Raw genomic sequence first — 11,766 nt, 5'->3', positions numbered from 1 at the left:
CAAGCAACTGGCTAGTTCCAACTTCCAAGCCAAGAATCAGATTTTATAGTTTAGGAAAAAAAAAAAAAAAAAAAAGAATATCAAAGCCTGCAAAAGGATACCTTGCTTACACTGATAAGCAGACCATATATGAAGTTATTCCCTCTTTCTGTGCGTCTGCCTCTCTTAATGCAATATATATATATACGTTATTGTTGTACCTGAATATAGGGTTCTCCTTCAGCAAAATGGGTATGATTATGAGTTTCATGGGAAAAGGTTCGTTTTTTCATGATTTTTTTTTTTTTTTTTAATTAATTGAATCATTTCTTTTTACTACTTTTTTTTTTTTTCGAAATACATAATTCATATTTATTGTCTTTCATCATATTTCTTTTGTTTCTGCATACTATCATTTAATTTCTTTTTCTATGGATATTGTCCAGCTGAGAAAATATTCAGTCATAATCATTAGATTGCTTTCAATAGCTAAATTATACGGATTCAGTTCCGCTCAAATTTTTTAAAATATGAGATTCTCATATTTTTAAAATTTGAGCTCTTTATTATATCTTACAGTTCAAGTAAATGCAGATATTTTTGTGTTACCAAATCAAGTGGATTATGCATGTTGAAAACTAAAATTACTTGCCTCAATAACACACAAAGTGTCATGTTTATTGGACCGTTAGATGTAATGAATAACTCAAATTTTAAAGTTTGAGAGAATCTCAATCCAAATTATACATGCTTGATGCGATGACCAATGATATTATCATTGTTATTCATTATTACCTTTTCTACCATCATTTACCCATAACAAATTTGTGCTAGCATTCATAATTTGTCTTACTTTTTTGTTTTGTTTTTGGGCTGAATATGCCCTATGCACAATTATGTTATGCGAATTAGTGAAAGTGTTTGGTCCCTTGATTTTGTAGGCCAATAGTGTGTTTTTAAACAAATCGTAGAAAATGTTTCATTTGAAAGAAAAGAGAAAAAAAAAAAAAAAATTTGATAGTTTGAAAGAATGAAAAAAATTCACGTTATGACGTAGCAGGTAAGGGGTGCGTTTTTAAAAACACTGGATTTTAAAGGTAGTTTAAGGCACTATGTTTTCAAACCATAGATTTTACCAAACGCATAATTACACTTTTAAAATTTACTTTTTATTTTGAAATTGTTACTTTTTCATATTATTCCACGTCTGTTATACAATTTGATAATGTGCCTGTAAAAATAAGTCATTGGATCAATATTTGTTTAAAAAAAAGGGAGGGTAATTTTCACTGTCACAACATCCCAATTGTATAGTAGTCTAATAGCATTACTTAAAATGAAATTGGTAAACTGCAATATTGAAAATGTGGGTTAAGCTAGATCAACATTTGTTAAAAAAATAGGGTAATTTTCACTGTTACATCATCCCAATTGTATAGTAGTCTAATAGCATTACTCAAAATGAAATTGGTAAAATGCAATATTGAAAATGTGGGTTAAGCTATCATTATCAACCTGACCCCCAAATATCTTTCATTTAATATCAGACATGGTCGTCTCACAGCTGTGCATTTCATGATTCAAATTATATTTTATAGACCTAACGTATATATGTTATCACGCTATTTAAAAATTGATGCAACAAAGCAAAATCTTGACATGTATCCATAGTTTAGGTAGAAAATCCTAGTAGCAATTGAGGAGAAAGTTGGTAAATTTATATAACACCATAATGTTTCTGGCCTGTACAATTTGCATCATAGGAGGATCGCCATTAACACAGATGTTGCATCTTGATGCGGGGACGCTCTACAGCCGCCTCATTGGGAAAGAAATCAACAACTTTAACGACTTCCATATTGCTATTCTTGACATCTTCAAGTATGTACAATCACTATAGTCTTCACTATTATTTAGAAAGAAAAAATAATAATAATAAAAAATAAGGGGGAAGAGATCGGAGTGTTTTGTATTTTGAAAAGTAATTTGCGTTTCGAGTTATTTGTTAATGTATTTTAGAAAAGTGAGAAATTCAAATTGAATACAGAAAATAAGAATACAGTACATTGACATAGATTATACTAAACTTTAAGCTAATTAGATTGAGATCCCATGTTATTAGGCTGCCTGAATAACATAAAAAATCAGACAGTTCAAAAGGCCAATCCTAAGGAACAAGTGGACCCTACAGTCTCCTCTCTTAAGCTGTCGGAATTTCTATGTTATTCGAGCAGCCTAATAATAGTGGATCTTTATCCAAGCTAATTGCTCCCAAAAATCGTCTAACTATTGACCCAAAATAAATCTTATGCAGCACTATCAACTCAGCATTGCCTGGTAAACACTATGATGCACCATCGCACAAGGAAGTAGAGGTCAGTCTAGATTGCTTGCACATTTATATTATTCTCTCATTTCCTCCTAACCCATATATTACAATAAGCAGGATTGTTTTAAAGAATGGAAAGTCACCGAAGATCAAGGAAAGAGGGACTTGTTCATCAAGTTTATGAAGAAGAGGGTCAATCTTAGCAAATTAGATGACAGCATGATGATCACTGGAATTGTAACACCTCCTGCAGCCATGGTGGCTAAGAGAGCCGGAGAAAAGGTTCCCCAGCTGAAAGCGATCAAGGCGATTCCCGACGTCCTCTTTGTTCCCACAGCGACGGTGTTGGCTCTTGTCACTGTTAAGTTCTCCAAAAGGCTTTTAATGGGAAATACAGCATCCTGAATGTGCCTAATATGTCCTCTTCCTTTATGTTGTATATGACATACCACAAGTACCCATCTATCAATGGCATCATCTCCCTATCGTTGTTTTGCAGTTGCAATAACTAAGGGCAAAGATTTAAACAATGGTGATTTGAAAATCTTTTTTTTAAAAAAAAAAAAAAAACCATTTTGAAATTGTTATTTTTTCAAACCAATCATTTTAAAACTGCTAACCAAACCGACACTAAATCACAATCTGTAAAGTCGCCGGATTCCATCAGGCCAAGACAACCATCAACACCGAAAATAAATTACACAGCAGCACTTGAGATCAAGCACTAAGCAACACTTGAATTTTGACAAGAAGGTAAAAGGGCAAGGGCAGTTTTTTTTTTTTTTTTGATGTCGGGGAACCTTTCCAAGGCAGGGCCCTTCGAACCTGTTGAAATATTTTCAAAATAAATATATATATAGATATTATTTTGTGTCTTGGGAATGTTTTAAATGAAAGGTTTTAAAGAGCATTGAATGAAAATTATCCCACATTGGAAAGAGTGAAGATTTTGTTGGCATTTATAAGTTCCAACAAATTTATGTTGTTAAATGATCTATGCTAGGGTACACCCTAATACATGTTACCATACAGTGCGAAGCACCGCGCCCACGTGGCGTGGGCTGTAGGGCGCTAACGGCGCCTTGATGGCGCACTTGGCACGAAGCATCGGAGCGATCAGATCATGACCATTCATTTTTGGACGGTCAAGATCGTTCGATCTAGAGGTTTGATCTAAACTGTAGGATGCTTCTTAAGTAGATCCAATGGTTAGATCTACTGGATTGTTGATCTAACAATTGAGATTAAATAATTATTTAATTTAACGGTCAGATTTAAGTGCCAATTGGATTAACAGTTTACAGCAGTTTAATTTTCGAAATTCAAAACAACAGTTTTATTTCGAAATTCAAAACAGCAGTTTTATCTTCGAAATTCAAAATAACAGTTTTATTTTGAAATTCGAAATTATCTGATAATAGATAATTATCTATGACAATTCAATTCTCTTTGATACCCTTGTTTGAATTTTAAAAATAAGCATTATCCTTTTATTTTTTGTCTCTGATTAGAATAGAAAGTCTAAGGGTATTTTCGGGTTTTAATTTCGTTTGTGCATAACGTAGTTAAAAACACAGAGGTTTCTGGACTCCATTGTATCATGGAGAAAAATTTGCTGTAAACCTTGTTGCATACCAATTCTGGTGGGAGTAAATATTTTCTTAAGGAAAGTGACGTTGTAACACACCTTAGGAGCATTTTCGTTTTCTGTATTTTTCCCCTATTTGTATAACAGAACCCACCCCTGTAAAGTAAACCCCGGTTCCGTGCACCGCACCCTCGTTTTCTTACACGGAACTAAAGGGCAAGGGCAGTTTGATATCCCAATTCCCAAGAACAATATGATCAGTGAGCTTTACTTTCTGATGGCACATAAACAATGTAGCAAAGGGAATATGGAAACATCAAATTTTAGCAAAACAGAATAGCCCTTACCGATATCACAAACTGCCCTCAATATGAACAAAAGAAAGCATCAAAATTCTAAAAAAGCAGGTAAAGGTGATTCAATTACTCATTTACTAGGGGATATCTAACTGAAATCTCATGCTTCCATTATAAAGTGTCTCACAGACATGTACATTTGAAATCATTGCTACCAAAGAGAGGATACACAACATAGTAAGCAGCATATACAAATTCTAAAAGCAACAAAAGTTGTTGACATCCTATCTTGAATATTTTGATTTTCCATCCTTCCACCCAAAAAAGAAAACCAAAAAAACTATTCTAACTCTCGCAAATCCAGCTAACCTGAAATTCTCCTTCTAACTCTCTTTGAGGCGGCTCTTCGCCTCCCCCGTCTTCTTGTGTTCCTAGGGAGATTCGACTTGGAAGCAGAACGTGACTTCACATTAGATTGCACATTAGGCACAGCAGTTTCTGAGGGCAAGTCACCAGGTCCTAAAACCTGAACTAAAGGAATAGTTTTCTTGCCTTCCATTGGTTCCTGAGGCTTCTCTATGAGCTGACTTCTAACTTTCTCAAGAGCATCCAACTCTTCCTTGGCTGCCTTATTATGTATCAGAATTCCATCCTCAATCTGCAGGCACGAAGAATATATTAGTTTGAATATATAATAGTATGTGCAAGCGAATATGTTGTTCATAATCCCAAATAACAGGGCTCATTCAAGAAAGTCCGTATCTACCAAATGAACAGTGCATTAATATACACCACTGTCCACATGCCTGCAAGGATGAGAAACTTCACAGACAAAGCTACTAACTCTAGAAGCTAAATCACAGAAAATGGGACACCTTGAATAGGTCCTTTCATGTCACATTGATCATAGCAAGAACTAAACTTGTTCCATTTCACCAAGTACACGACAGATAAAAGACGAGGTGCTCATTAACTAGAAAAAGTGCTATAACATCTCAATCATGTCAACGATTTTCTCTAAAAAATAAGTTGGAATCACATAAAACCAATACCAGAAGGTACCAGACCAACAGGAAATTAAAAATAACCAAACCCTCTAGCATTGTCCATTACTATCTATGGTGGGATTGTCAGAAAAGAAGGCTTACATGGTCATGGTTACTACCCAACAATATTCTAAAACCCAAAATTAGATAGAAAGCTGTACATCATGTCACAAAAGAAATACTTACATTTTCACATAAATCTGCAACCTGAGGCTGAGCCATGCTTTCAATTATATTAGAAAGTGGGTTCACCTCTCCATGACTCAAAACTGTGCTTTCAGGCATAGGTAAATCTCCCATGTTACACTCAGATACACGCCAAGAAGAAGTACAAAGAGATCTAACTGTCAATCTATGTCTACTATCGGGAGGAGATGCAGGATCTTGATCAGAACTGGCCAATGCATCAGATGGTGCAAGCAAGGTCAGCTTATTTACAGAATAGTACTTTCCAGGATTTTCACTAATCACCTTGTCAATTCGGGTCTTCAGCTTATGAACTTGTGAATGTGCCACTTCAATCTTCCGGAGGATCTGCTCCAAGAAATTATCATCATTTCCAAATTCAAGAGATGACCACCCATCGTTTATTCCAAACTCAACATTGCTGTTAGTAATCTTATCTGCAGAAATCACAAGAGAAAATTGGGGCCATGCAGGTGGAAAAAAGACAATATATTTCCTACAAAACTAGCAGAAAATCAATATGCAAGTTCAAAATCTAAGATCCTGCTCAAAGAGACCAAGATGCATTGAAGCTCTCGACAAATCACCATCCTCAATATATACAAATTTCTTCCAGTATCTAGAAACTTAAAAATACTGATTCAGTTATGATTTGAAGTAACTTAATCAAATATACATATTAACATATACTTCTATAATTGTGAAATACCAGTAAAAGTCACCTTTTTTTGTTACATTGATTCGTTAATCATTATATGGTTTCAGATAATTAGCTTAACCCTGCAAAACCTCTAAGAACATATATTAAATACAAGAAAATGTTTATTGATATGACATTCTTTTTTCTTATTTCACAGCCTAACTAATAAGCTTTAAAATCATCAATATATTGGTACTCAAATCAACTCTAGTACTTCTTACCTAGACTACCACAATCATCTTCCATAGGAGCGCCATCAGCAGCAGACCTCTTCTTTCCTGGAAAACAGAGAAAAAATGAAGAAGAAATAACATATATTATACTTATACAAGGCCAAAAAAAGGGCACTGTACAAATCGGAATTTGTAACTTCATACCATAGTAAGAGAACAGGTTATGTTGCGACATATAAGGTGTTATATCAATTGTCTCTTCGTCTCTCTTTCTTTTCTTCCTCTTCATGACTTTATTTCTAAGAATTTGACCGGAAAATGGTAGAGACTTTGCATCAATATCTTCTAATGTAACATTTTCAAAATCATGCTGCTTCCTTTCTTCATATACTGCAAGTTCTCTATCATACTTTAGTGCCCGGGCCTGAAGTTCCTTAATTTGAAGCTCTATCCATTTACAGCGCCACATAAGAGGACGTACAAACTTCCTCCAATGAACTGTCAACTTTTTCTTCCTGGATGATTAGAAGCAGACATAAACAATGTGAATGTGACATAATTATTCACAGTAAAAAGAAGCCACAATATGCACTCATACAAGGTAAAATCAATATTGATAAGACAGAAAGGATAGCTCATTTATTCCCAAGTGTTTTGTGTAAGCGGATAAGGAGAAAGCACATTGTGTCAGACTGACTTGGCTGAGAAGGTTTTTGTCAGTGGTCTGTAAACGCTATATAGATGTGCTGTATGAGGACTTGCTTTACTGCAGTGGATGACGTTGACCAAGAGCAAGAAAAATGAAATGAGAAGCATCAAAAAGAAAAGATTTCATTTTACAGGATTTAAGGACAAGATTTGATTACTCCTGAGATTTAACCATATTGACAGTTGGTGGTCCTCTAGAAGGTCGATGAGTGCTGCGGTGTGGAAAATGGTGCCTTCTTGCCTCTTTTGGTGTTTAAGGAAGGAAAGGAACAATAGAAGCTTTCAGGACTTGGAGAGGACCTTTGTGGATATTTTAGCCTCTTTTTACCATACATTGTATCTTTGAACTGTGGCTTATGTGTCCCCTCTGTCGATTAGTTATGATGATTTTCTTATTCATTTTCCAGTTAGGTGTTTCCTTTTGTATACTTCCGGACAATCTAACAAATTGTGTTTCTTGAGTTTATGCTGGGATCTACTTTTTTCTCTTTGTTCATTGTGCCCTGCTTCTTTTTCTCACTCTTCGAGATGAACAACTTCTGATTCGTCCTTCCACTACATAATTTATTTCTAATTCAATGACTCTCCATTTTCTATTGATGGGAAATCTTTATCAGACTAGGAGAAATATCAAATAACTTTTCTTCTCCAAAGCAAATCATGGGTAATTCAATAGTGGCAGTGCAGGTCTTGACTCTAATAAATAAAAGGGGGGGGGGGGGGAGGGGAGTAAAGGATGGATGTGGAGAACTAGATTTTTCTTGAAATAACTAGATATAGTACAGATACAGATATAGAGATGGAGATAGAACAAATTAGTGTGTGTATACCTATGTCACGGTACACTCTAGAATGCAAGCCATATCCATACATTAACCCTTATACTAATATATCTCCATCCATCAAGCCCTTCACAATTCTAGATAGATCAACAATCATCTTTTCAAATATGTCCTCTCTTGTTGAAGTGTTGCATTATACTCGTATTGCACATCCCAATTCTACAAGATCACATTCAAACAGAAACTTATCTTCCTTTTTTTTTTTTTTTTTTTGATTAATAAGTTACACACACACCCAGTTAGATAAGTCACTAATAAGTAGGAAGTATTATATTCTTAATCTTCTAAAAAGATCTATCATTCCCACCCAATTTGTGGTCCTATAAAGTCCAAGTTCAAATAAAAAAATGTTACTTAAAAAGACATGGAATTTAGCATGGCCCTCATCAGATCAGTTTCAGGTGCCCAATACCATTTCAAGGCCAAGACCATGGGTCCAAGAACTTGATGTTTGAATATTTTCAATTGATGCTCACAACCCAGAAGTTTTGTCATAAATCATAAGGCCAGATAGAAACCACTAGCTCAAGGACTGAAGCTGAAGACATCAAAACAAACAATCTCAGGCAGGATAGAACACAAGAAAACCTCCATTTCACAGGCGTTTTAGCTTGCATTTTCAAGTTCCTTGAACATTTGATGGTAAATAAAGCAAGAAAAGGAAAAGGCATCTTTCCTAATGGTTATGTGGATGGTATGATGTATCTTAAGTCTGCAACTCCTCCACTGCCACTTCATAGACAAGAAATAAATAATACATACAATAAATGATTCAAACTAGAAAGTACCTTATTGGAAATGTGTCAAAATATCCATCAAATACTGATGCATTACTAGCAGAAAATTGTGACTCAACTTCATCATCAGCCAACATCAAGCCATTCTCTGTCCCAGATTCTGTATCGCCAAAAGAACTTGAATGCTCAGTCACATCCTGACATTCACCTTCAACCAGTCCAGCATCAGTTGCAGTTGTAAAGTCAGTTATATTAACCTCTATATTCTCACTTCCATCCTGTTCAGTAGTTCGCTCAACCGATAATACTTCCATGCCAAAAGTGTTATCCTCACAATTACTAGCACACTGCAGAATCATATCTTCTGGGCCTTGAGGGACAATTGCATTATTCTTACCAACTGAAACTCCCATAGCAGCTTTGGAGTTCCCTTTAAGCTCTAAATCAGGTCCCATACTGCAATATCAAAAAACCTTAGCTCATTATTTTTCAGCAATCTCAAGAAGACTGAACAATTTATCAGCTGCACAATCCATGACCAATAAATCAATGCTGCAATCATATAAATTCCAAATGAACTCTAAAATGACTGATAACAAGTCTGTAAAAGAGATTTTATCCATAAATCTGAAAATAACCTTCATTGCAATAGCAGAAAACAAAAAATTGACTAAAAAATAAAGATGAAATTCTTAATTTAAGTTTTTTTTTTTTTTTTTGGTTTCTAATAGACCAAAGACTCACCCACTAGGCTCAATCATGATGGACTCTTATCTTTTCAGTGATTCATTTAGCTCAAAGTAGAAATTTTATGCAAACAATTAGGTGAATCCCTCAATATTTGGTGGCAAATTCCTACTGAACTTAAAGAAACACATACAGAAATACATTTTTAGCTACAGGACATTAATTTGCCCTATAACTATCTTAGAACAATATGCATGAAGAAACAAAAGTGAATTCTACCAGAATAGTTTGACACATTATAAAAATAGCTTTTCCTTATTTATTCATAATTCCTGAAGACAAAGATGCTTCTATGCATTCTTGTGCAGATGGTGGAGGATGGCAGGGGCTGTTCTTGGAATCTCAGATTGTCATTCTTCAAGGAAACTCTCTGTATACCTACTTCTCTTTTTCAATAAAATATTCATATTACTTTTGAAAAAAAAAATCTTTCCTAGAAATTTCATTAAAAACATATCTTTGAGCAATAAAATATTTCTTCCATAAAAAAGTTCCCTATTAGCCAAAAGCATATGAATCATAGTTGAAAAAAAAAATCCCACGCAAATACCCAGAATAATAAAAATACAAAATCAAATAATGACATCACTTCGAGTTAGAATCCAAAAACACAAACAAAGGACCCAGGAAAAAAAAAATCAAATAAAAACCAATCGAAGTTACGATCTTTTTTTCTATGATAACAAGATATTATACTGTATTTCAAGAAACAAAGAAAACCCATAAACTTAAGCGCCAAACAAATCGATCACCCATCAAAAAGAAAATCAGTAGCCAATTATACCATAGCTGAAAGAAACTAAGGAAATCCGCAAAATAAATTGAATTTTTCAGGTTCTAAGACCCTAAAGAAATTCAGTGACAGCCCACAAAACCCTAAACCCTAGAGAGAGAGAGGTACCTGGGTTTGTGTATGGGTCTGGTGAAGGTCACCGAGAGAGAGAGAGAGAGAGAGAGAGAGAAGATGGTACCTGGGTTTGTATATGGGCCCGGTAAATGTCACCGTCGGCGCAAGCTAACGCGGTGCCGGTGGCAGACGAGCTGGACTTTTTACTGGAATTTTGGGATTTGTTTTTGGGTCCCGAAGGCAAAGACAATAAAAAAATAAAAAAAATAAAAAAAATTATATGTGTTGTACGGACGTGGACATTGATTGACTGGAAAAACAAAATAAAAAAAGAACCTTAAATATGAATGTTCCGCATGTGTAGGCCAGCGGAGTTGGGCCTGTTTGGGATACAAGATTGGAGTTACCCCCACGGCTCGACAAGGATGCGCCTAGCAGGAACAGTCGTGTATTGGTGTTTAATTAGGCATACGATGCGAGAGGATACCAAATTTGATAATCGGATAAGGGTGTGTTTGACATTACGATTTTATAGATAAAAAATACGATTTTAAATCAAATCACATAAAATGATTTGTTTATTTTTTTAAAATTGTGATTTGAAAAATAAAAAATAAAAAATAAAAAATAAAAAATAAAAAATGTATTTTCAAATCGCAGATAATAAGGTTTTCTTTAAAAACGTACAATTTTAAAGGCTAAATTATGATTTTAAAGGTCAAATCATAATTTACCAAATGCTTAAATACATTTTTAAAAATTTTGTTAAATTGTACATTTTTCAATCACATTTCCGACATAAGAAAGGCTTTGGTCACATAGAATGCAATTTGGGTATATGAAAAGTAGCCTTTATGACGTTTTCAACAAAATCTTTTATTTGTAGTTTGGTTATATGTGGTACTCATGATTGTAAAATTTACGAGGGGCTTATATAAAAGGCTAGTGTTAGGAAGTCAAACAAATAAATTCTGAAAATTTACCAAACTGATGTGACAAGAGTTTTTAAATTAAAAAATGCAATTCTCTCTCCCTTGTCTGCCACTCACGGTCTACCACATCAGTTTAAATAATTTTCTGAGTTCATTTGTTTGGTTCCCTAACGGTCCTCTATATAAAATGTATTAAGGGGCATATATGAATTTAATAATTTTTTTTTCCTTTCACACATAAAGACCAATTCTTATATCTCAAGTGGACACTAAGTAGGGTAGAAGATGAACAATGTTGTTCTTAAACAATTGTAGCTCGACTCACATAAATTCGACTCAAATTTACGTAGTAATTGAATTTGAACATAAATTTAAACTCATTGATTAAAAGATATGAACTAGTATAACTTCATTTTTATTGTTCTTTTATAATATTGTCATTAACTTCGTAATAATAATATCTTAAGTATTTAAAACGATAAGACAAAAATTATCTTCTTAAGATAATAGATATCGATGAAATCCTTGTGATTGGGTGTCTTGAAATAGATGTGCGTATGTGTGTAAATATGTACTACATACGTATAATGAATGTGTGTCCATGGTGTTTTCTTTTATTTATTTATAGGGCTATAATGGATAATTTAAGTCATGTA

At 34.1% G+C, this 11,766-nt stretch overlaps 2 protein-coding genes across 2 annotated transcripts; one reads left to right on the top strand and one right to left on the bottom strand.

Annotated features, from left to right (window-relative positions):
* The first annotated feature begins 222 nt into the window (after positions 1-222).
* On the top strand, positions 223-2,783 carry LOC132167995 (uncharacterized). The gene is made up of 4 exons (XM_059579054.1): positions 223-258; positions 1,743-1,860; positions 2,294-2,354; positions 2,426-2,783. Exons 1-4 carry the CDS (start codon positions 228-230, stop codon positions 2,711-2,713), a joined length of 498 nt encoding a protein of 165 aa, XP_059435037.1. The 5' UTR covers positions 223-227; the 3' UTR covers positions 2,714-2,783.
* A 1,558-nt stretch (positions 2,784-4,341) lies between these two features.
* LOC132185906 (uncharacterized) lies at positions 4,342-10,427 on the bottom strand. Its single transcript, XM_059599721.1, has 6 exons — positions 10,303-10,427; positions 8,636-9,040; positions 6,502-6,812; positions 6,346-6,402; positions 5,425-5,861; positions 4,342-4,850 (listed from the first exon to the last, which is right to left on the bottom strand). Exons 2-6 carry the CDS (start codon positions 9,037-9,039, stop codon positions 4,557-4,559), a joined length of 1,503 nt encoding a protein of 500 aa, XP_059455704.1. The 5' UTR covers position 9,040; positions 10,303-10,427; the 3' UTR covers positions 4,342-4,556.
* Positions 10,428-11,766: the final 1,339 nt, after the last annotated feature.

This window comes from Corylus avellana, chromosome ca1 (assembly GCF_901000735.1).
Source record: "Corylus avellana chromosome ca1, CavTom2PMs-1.0".
Taxonomy (NCBI): Eukaryota; Viridiplantae; Streptophyta; class Magnoliopsida; order Fagales; family Betulaceae; genus Corylus; species Corylus avellana.
This window is presented reverse-complemented; position numbering and strand designations above follow the sequence as displayed.